Raw genomic sequence first — 8,422 nt, 5'->3', positions numbered from 1 at the left:
CAACACTACTTCCTGCTTTGCAGCTCTCTTGCTTTCCACTGATTGGTTACCAGGCAGACTTGAGGGGGGGGGGGCAACTTGGGTCATAACTAGGGTTGCCACCTGGCCGGTATTTTACTGGCCTGGCTGGTAAAAATAATGGTTGATCCCAATGTTATTAATAGGGAAAAATATATATAAAATATATAAGAAGGCCTGTATTTTTTTCCAGAAAAATTGGCAACCCTAGTCATAACTGTTGCTTTTCAATCTGAGCTGAATGCTGAGGATCAATTGCAAACTCATTGAACAGTTATGTCCCATGTGACCCCCCTTCAAGTCGCGGACTAAACTTAGAGAGCTGAAAAGTAGGAAGTAGTGTTCTATTATATTAGACGTCCACTCACTCTTTATACATTACATTTTTGGCTGACTATATTAGAAACGTTTTTTATTTTGCACAGTCTATCTATTTACTCAGTTTGTATCTTTACGCTGAACTGTTTCTTTAAGCTGTATGCACAGAATTTATTCTCTGTACACACACGTAAACGGACAACTGCCGTATTGCTCACTTGCTTTCCATAAAGGTCAATAAGACAACGCAATATATTGATGACCACTGGAGTCATAAATACAATTGGTTTCTTATATTAGCAACAATCAAGCCATATATTATGACTATATATAACTATAAATACAGGCATAGGTTTCCTTTATGTACCCCCAGGATAGACTGATCAAACTGAACATGTTTACAAGACAATGATCACCTTTCTCTTTTAATTTAATAGGTGAACTGTGCCCCTGTTTCCCACTTACACTACTGCTGTAGCTGGGATCTTATTGTTGTGAGTATGGGAGCCAACACAATTCGGGTTGCCACCTGGCCAGTATTCTACAGGCCTGACCAGTAAAAATGATGCTTGACCCCAATGTTATTAATAGGGAAAAAAAATCGAAATATACAGGAAGGCCATTATTTCTTTCCAAAAAAGGTGGCAACCCTAATCACAATGACAGCTGACATTAGGTAGTACATTCTGGTTGGGTATTTATTTGTCCATCCAGAGCCCCAGTCTGCTTTCCAGTGCCATAGATATGTAGGTACCTGGAAGCGAATTAAATGATATAGGTTAAAGCCATGGTCCCCTAAGCAGCCTTCCATGCATTTCTTACAATCTGTGCAACTGATGTTTCTCCAGCTTGAATTATTTTCTACAGGATGAAGATGTATTTGCAGCCTCCAATGGAAGCAACTGGTAGCACCCACATAATGCAACAGTTATTGCAGAGCCGGAAGCAGCAAACTGGAGTCCATAAAAATCATTCTGGGAAGGAGAGGAACTTCTTGGCTGCTTTCTTGTGGTCTGAAGATCCAGGGACATAACTGTGCAACAGAGCCAAGGCTCTGGAGCGCATATCTGGGGAGATTTGATAGGACGGAAGATGAAGTAGCACCAGGCAGCTCTCCAGTACATCAGGGAAGGGTAAGGCCTAGATGGGGAGTGCAAAACATTTGATAACATGAGATGGAGTAGCTGGAGACAACAGGGCTGCCATCAGAAATCATATCATTATTTGCCCACCATGACTCCCAATCCACCCATGCTGCATGTAAGCTCTTCTGCCCCTTCTAGTTCCTGGCACAAGAGGAGAATGACCTATGCATAGAAGCTTCCGAAATTTGTGTAGCAAATTAACCCTCTTAATTGTGGCATTGCAATGCTCTCTGATACACGGAACCATACAACATTCCAAATTGAATCTGGTAATTTAATGGATTCTGACCTAAATGTGCTCACATAATCCCAATGCCCCGATCAGGCTGGTAGGGTACTCTGTCATTTAATAACTTTGACCTTTTCTGGGCCCCTACTTGCATGGCAATACTGAGCCCCAGATCATGCCATTGACGCTGCCCAACTGTGCCTTGTATTAAATATATCTAGATTTATAATGTAATTCCAATATGAAATGTCTTTTTTGAAGACTATGCAAAGCCAATTAATTGCTCAAAAGCCAATTAATTGTCCTTCCCATTGTGTTCTACGTCCAGAAATTAGATGCACAAAAGAAAACACATCCATTCATGCAACTATCACAAGTAAAGGTGGCCATACACTATAAGATCCGCTCGTTTGGCAAGGTTTGCCAAATGAGCGGATCTTAACCCGAGATGGCCAATAACGGCTCGGCGATATCGGATGAATCCGAACATTCGGCCCTGGGGCCGAACCATCGGATTACAATACTACAAATGGGCTCCGACAGGTCGCAGGACCACATCAACTAGCCGATGCGGTCATGGATCGTAGAAAATTTTTTTTTTAACTTGACCGATCTATATCTGGCCAATTTTTGGCCTGATATCGATCGGGAGGACCCGTCAGGAGCCCCCACACATGGGCAGATTAGCTGCCGAATCAGTGTAAAGAACCGATATTAATCTGCCCTTGTATGGCCACCTTAACAACTGTTTCTAAGGGTTGCATAATACCTTGGTAATCCTATCACAGTAACCACACAGCTCTGTGAGTTTCAGATGTCACCTCTCTAAAGGGTTACAATGTGCCATTGTGATTGGATTAGTGGAAGAGTTTATATGCCGAGAATTTCCCGCACCAGTCAGTTGAACTATAGAAGCTGCTTGGATGAGTAGTGAAACGTCTTCAATGATTACTCAGCAAGTCCAGTTGTTTTAGAATTACTTATACTAGATAAGAAAACTGGAAGTTTTCATATTTAGGGTCACCCCTAGTGATAGTCCCTACTCTGGAAAACACAAAAAAGGAAATAAGGCTGCCAGTGCTGTATATAGGTCTGGAGCTGCCCAAGGCACTGGGCCTCAACACGGCCCCCTGATGCAGAAGTGACGCGCAATGTACAATGTCACTTCTGCCGGCGAGCGTGGAAAAACTGTGCTCCTACCCCCTCACCCCCCCCAGCATAGTCACCAGATTTGTCTCCAGTGGCGGCTGGGGGGGATTTTAAAAAAATTACATTAAAAAAAGAATAATTTGTTATATAGGCACACAAGCCGCCCTAGGCACAGGTCCTCGTGCGTGTATATAAATACGGCCCTCTAGGCTGCAGTTTTTGCCTCCTGTTAAAGGAACAGCTCACCTTTAAATAGTCAGGGAACTCTGCTAGTTTATGGTTAGCTGTTGAAAGCCTCTTCATGAGCTCTGTCAGTGACACGGGACTTGGACATGCGGATCTGTAATGAAATATTTTGGGTGAAAATGAAAATCAGAAAAAGAAAAATAAGGCTGTTTCCACCAAATTACCATATTACAGACAATATGTAGTCTATAATTCTCCTTCCAATAGGGCACTTAATGGGCAACTAAAACTTCACTTTTCTTGCAGAATTATGGTAAGAACTAAGGAGTTGATGAGGAGCTGATCAGTCAAATAAAGATACTATGGCTGTGTAGACCTGGCTAAAACTTAAATGACAAAATAACAGGGTGCTGTGTCCCATCCATGTTTGGTATTGTTTTAGAAGTCTACAGTCCCCATGTTGCACCCAGCAAAATGATATCTAAGGAGTGTATAAGTGCTTTTGAGTGAACCTACACATTGGCTTGGCTGTCGGGAGTTTTATCCTGAGATGGAGAAGTGTTTAATTCAGGCTCTGGTTCTAGTTCCAAGGAACTGTCCTCGTTCTGCCTAATTTTCTGGTGTTGCTGTATCATCTCCCGGAGGGCTCTTTGAACCTCTGAAATCTCCCTTTGGGCACTCTGGAAGGGTGCATGGTGGTCTGAGAGCAGCACCTCAAAGCCACATATATCCCTTGGTTTTATATCCTGCTCTGCCTCCTGCATGGCATCAGGGTCTCCATTTGGACTATCCATATTGACTTCAGCCGCTGGTTCTTTGGAATTTGTTTGCATTTCTTGCTGCCCCCACCACATCTCATACATCTTTATGTAGGCAAGGAAGGCCTCCACGCTGTCACAGGCAGTCAAGCTCTCTTTGTTTTCTGGGGGCAACATAGCCCTCAGCTCTTCACAGCCTGAAATAAACAACACCCACCATGAGAACAAGCAAACACATGGCTGTGGTCTTTATTTGATGAAATTAGATCATGAAAGGAGGATATTTTACTTACCGGAAAATCCTTTTCTAGACGGCCCAGACTGTCAGTGCAGACGCTATTAAGTATCCACCTCCAGAGGCAGGACAGACGAAGAAGAAACTTTTCGGTTCCACCCTCCTCAAATAACACTCATGCTCCCCCTGCCCCCCTCAGTTTGTGTTTGTCAGCTTAGTTAAGAGGAGAATAAAATACAATAGTATATTAACATCTTAATTAACTTATTTTAACCAGAAGGTTGCACTGACAGTCCAGGCCGTCTAGAAAAGGATTTTCCGGTAAGTCAAAAATCCTCCTTTCTCTAGACTGGCCCTTCCTGTCAGTGATTTTTGGGTGGGTGCAGAATAACTAGTGCCTGAATGCAGCTTGTAGGACCTTTCTACTGAACGAAAGACATGTAGTCTGTAAAATTTTGAAAATGTTGAGAGTGATACCAAGTGGCCGCTTTACAGATTTGTTCGGGAGTAGCCGAATTATTTAGAGCCCAGGATGAACTTAGTGCTCTGGTGGAATGTACTCTGACCTTGAATGGTCTGGTTTCTTTCTAAAATCGTAAGCACATTTGATTCCAGATAGATTGATAGATTCCACCAGCCATCTGACTACTGTTCTTTTAGATGCAGGTGACCCTTTGTTTAATCCATAAGTAAGTAAAAAGGCATCAGCTTTCCTATAGAGCTTGGACCGGTCTTCTAAGTAGTATCTAATTGCTCTTACCACATCTAGTTTATGTAGCACATTAACTTTGCAATTAGATGATTTTGGGCACAGGGAAGGTAGATTGAGCTCCTCATTTATATGAAAGGAGGAGACCACTTTGGGTGTAAATGATGCAATTGTTAGAAATACTGCCCTATCTTGGCGCAGTATAAGCCAGGGTTCTTTTTGAGATAAGGCCGCCATATCGGATACTCATTTTTTTTTTTTTTATATATTCTTTATTTAAGAAACAAGCATTATCATATACAGAAAAAGGAAAGAACAAAAATATTCACATAGCAAGTACATTGAATCCAATAATTTCTCATACAAAGTGTGTCAAAGAAATAGCGCACAATGAAATGAAGCAAAAGCATCAGATCAATTATAGAAACACATTATCTCAGTTACTAATCTAGGCGTCAACTAGATAGAATCAGTCTTGGTCTGTGAAACTGGAAGTATGACTTGCCTATGTAGTACTAATATTCACCTGGTAATTAATACAATAGTACCGAGATAGAAATAGCAATAACTAACCTCAATAGGATTCAGTTATACTCCAAGCCAGTGAAAAAATAATAATAAAAAAAAACAAAAAAAAAGGGAAAGGGGAAGAAGTCAAAGACAAGAGAAAAGAAGAGAAAAGTGAGGAAACAGTAGAAGAGGTGCTCAGCCAATTCCTAACCAAAACACATGTCTGTCATAATACCGAAAATGTATCTATGCAAGTACCAGCGAGGTTATAGTGGTAGTAGCCCCAGTCCGGGCGGGATTACATCGGAGGCATAGTCGCCATAAATGTTACCCAAGTGGACCATGTCCGCACATAACTATCCTGTCGACCTTGTGCAAAGCATAGGAGTTCCTCCATGCGCATGATTGAGCCCATTTCTGTATACCATTCTGCAATCGAAGGTGTGATTACCGATCGCCAATGACGAGGTATCACCGTTCTGGCCGCACTCAAACAATATCCTGTAAGAGATTTCTTATGTAGAGTCACAGGACCAGGCAGCATTGACAGAAGTCCAATAGCAGGGTCAAATGGGAGATCAACACCCTCCACCTTTTTAATAACCTGAAACACCATTTTCCAGAAAGGAACAAGTAAGTGGCATTGCCACCAGATGTGCAAAGGGGTGCCAACCGTCTCAGCACATCTCCAACAAAGCTCTGACACTGACGGGAAAATTTTATGTAAAACATTTGGGCATTTATACCATCTAGAGAGGATTTTGTAATTAGTTTCTTGCGTTCTGCAAGCAACTGAGAATTTATGTGTTAAAAGGAAACTTGTGTTCCATTGATCTCGAGTAAACTCTACCTGTAATTCACGTTCCCATTTTTTAGTAAATTTAGGTAGGTCTAGTCTGCCAACAGACTCTATAAGCTTGTAAAGCGTGGAGATAAGGTGTTTCAGTGGAACTTTTGCTAAACACAGTTCCTCAAATGGTGTAGGAGGTGTAGATCTCACTTTCTTATTTTGGGGGGAACACAGCCAGTGTTGAAGTTGGTTATATTTAAACTTAGCCAAAAAGGATTCCGAGTTCCCTGAGCAAAGCTTAGAAAGCGGCAGTAAAGTATTTTTCTCCATTACATGGATACATGCAAAATGCTCAGTGCGCCCCCTCTCCAGAAAGCCTGCAGAGGTCATTCCTGGGGGAAAACCGGGGTTCCCCACAATTGGGGTAAGGGGACCTTCCCGGGAGATCAAATTTGGGTTCAAGCGCAGATAATGGTCAGCACAGGATAGTATATCTCTACAAATTTTTGGCAAAGCGGAGGAAGGAGGTCTAAGAATCGGGTATAACCACCAAAGTGCTTGCAGAGGTCTATCCACCAAAGATTGTTCAATTAGGATCCATTTCTTATTTTTAGAATTATGAAACCATTCTAAGATTCTACTTAATAAAGAGGCTTGTAGATAATCTTTCAAGTTAGGCAATCCTAAACCCCCCTGTGCTTTGGGCTTGGACAAAATAAGTTTGCTAATTCTAGGCTGTGAGCCGTTCCAAATAAAAGTACAGAAAGCAGATTGTAAAACATCAAAGAAACGTCGTGGGGGCGCTATCGGAATTGTTTGGAACTGATACAAAATTCGTGGGAGAACATTCATTTTTATCAAGCTAATGCGACCATCGGATACTCATTTTGCGGATGTAATAGCCAAGAGAAAGACCATCTTCCAGGTTAGAAATTTTATGGGACAGGAAGCTAAGGGTTCGAATGGGGGGCCGTTTAGGGCTGTAAGTACCGTAGTAAGATCCCAAGGTGGTGTGGGGTCCCTATATAGTGGTCTAACCCTGCCTACTCCCTGTAGGAATTGCATAAGGTCTGGTTCTCTAGCCCACTGGTGTTGAAGTAGAATGGAAACAGCTGAAATTTGACCTTTAAGGGTGGCTAAGGATAGTCCCAATTGGAAACCCTGTGTAAGGAATTCTACAATAGTTTGTATGTAAGCCAGCGGCCATGGTGTGCCCTTGGAATGACACCACTCTATGAACATCTTCTATGCCCTATCGTAGGTCTTTGTTGTAAACTGTTTCTGGCTTTCATTAGTATGTCTCCGGCCTGTTTTGAGAACCCTTTGGAGCGCCATATTTCGGATTCAATTGCCAGGCTGTTAAATGAAGAAATTGTAATTTGTGGTGCTTTACTGGTCCTTGTGTTAGTAAGTCCTGTCTGAGAGGTAGCCTCCATGGAGGAGCTGCTGACATATTTACAAGTTCTGAGTACCATGCCCTCCTCGACCAATCTGGTGTGATGAGAATGGTTAGCGTCCTTTCGAATTATCCTTGGTGAGAGTACCAAGGCATAGACTCTGTTGAAAGTCCACAGTATGACTAAAGTGTCCACGTATGCTGCCCCCGGATCTTGAGTCCTGGCGCAGTATGTAGGTACCTTGCAATTGTGTCTTGACGCCAGCATGTCTATGTCCGGTGTTCCCCATCTGGACACGATCTCTTGGAAGACTTCGGGTTGGAGTGACCACTCTTCTTGGTCTATCTGTTGCCGGCTGAGGTAGTCCGCCTCCCATTTTATTATTTCCAGAATAAAGACTGCAGATATGGCCGGGACGTGGGACTCTGCCCAGATGAGTATCTGAGTGTCCTCTTTCATTGCTCGATTTCTGCACGAGCCTCCTTGTTTGTTTAGGTAGGCCACAGCCGTGGCATTGTCGGACTGAATTCTGAGAGGTTGACCTGTCAGTTCCTGTGACCAATGGAAGATCGCATTCCTGATTGCTCTGATTTCCAGGACACTGATGGGCAACTTTGATTCTGCCGGCGACCAGTTCCCCTGGCAATTGCGGGGTGGAAAAGTCGCCCCCAGCCTGTTAGACTGGCGTCTGTGGTTTATGAGCCACCGTGCTGTTGGAGTGTTTTGAAACATATTTGGGTATCCCTCAGACTCTGTTCGTATGTTGGGGACCTTATTAGTAGGTTGTATAGATAAGGAGAGAGTGTGATCCCTTTGCGTCTGAGGTATGCAATGAGAGGGCTGAGTATTTTTGTGAATACTCTTGGTGCCTTGCAAAGGCCGAAAGGAAGGATTCTGAATTGAAAATGTCTTTTGAAAATAGTGAACCTTAGGTATTGTTGGGACTCCTTCCTGATGGGAACATGCCAGTACGCATCC

General features: G+C 42.9%; 1 protein-coding gene across 4 annotated transcripts in view; it reads right to left on the bottom strand.

The window, feature by feature from the left end:
• Window positions 1-636: 636 nt before the first annotated feature.
• LOC108710817 (gem-associated protein 5-like) overlaps window positions 637-8,422 on the bottom strand; it is a 55,371-nt gene continuing 47,585 nt past the window's right edge. For all 4 annotated transcript variants that reach the window (XM_041586055.1, XM_041586056.1, XM_041586052.1 and 1 more), the window contains exons 27-29: window positions 3,562-4,000; window positions 3,106-3,199; window positions 637-1,476 (exon numbers count right to left, since the gene is read on the bottom strand). In XM_041586055.1, coding sequence (XP_041441989.1) covers window positions 1,306-1,476; window positions 3,106-3,199; window positions 3,562-4,000 — 704 coding nt within the window. In that variant the 3' untranslated portion in view covers window positions 637-1,305. The remainder of the gene's footprint in view (window positions 1,477-3,105; window positions 3,200-3,561; window positions 4,001-8,422) is intronic.

This window comes from Xenopus laevis, chromosome 3L, assembly GCF_017654675.1.
Source record: "Xenopus laevis strain J_2021 chromosome 3L, Xenopus_laevis_v10.1, whole genome shotgun sequence".
Taxonomy (NCBI): Eukaryota; Metazoa; Chordata; class Amphibia; order Anura; family Pipidae; genus Xenopus; species Xenopus laevis.
The sequence above is the reverse complement of the archived record's forward strand: the minus strand, read 5'-3'. Positions and strand labels throughout refer to the sequence as shown.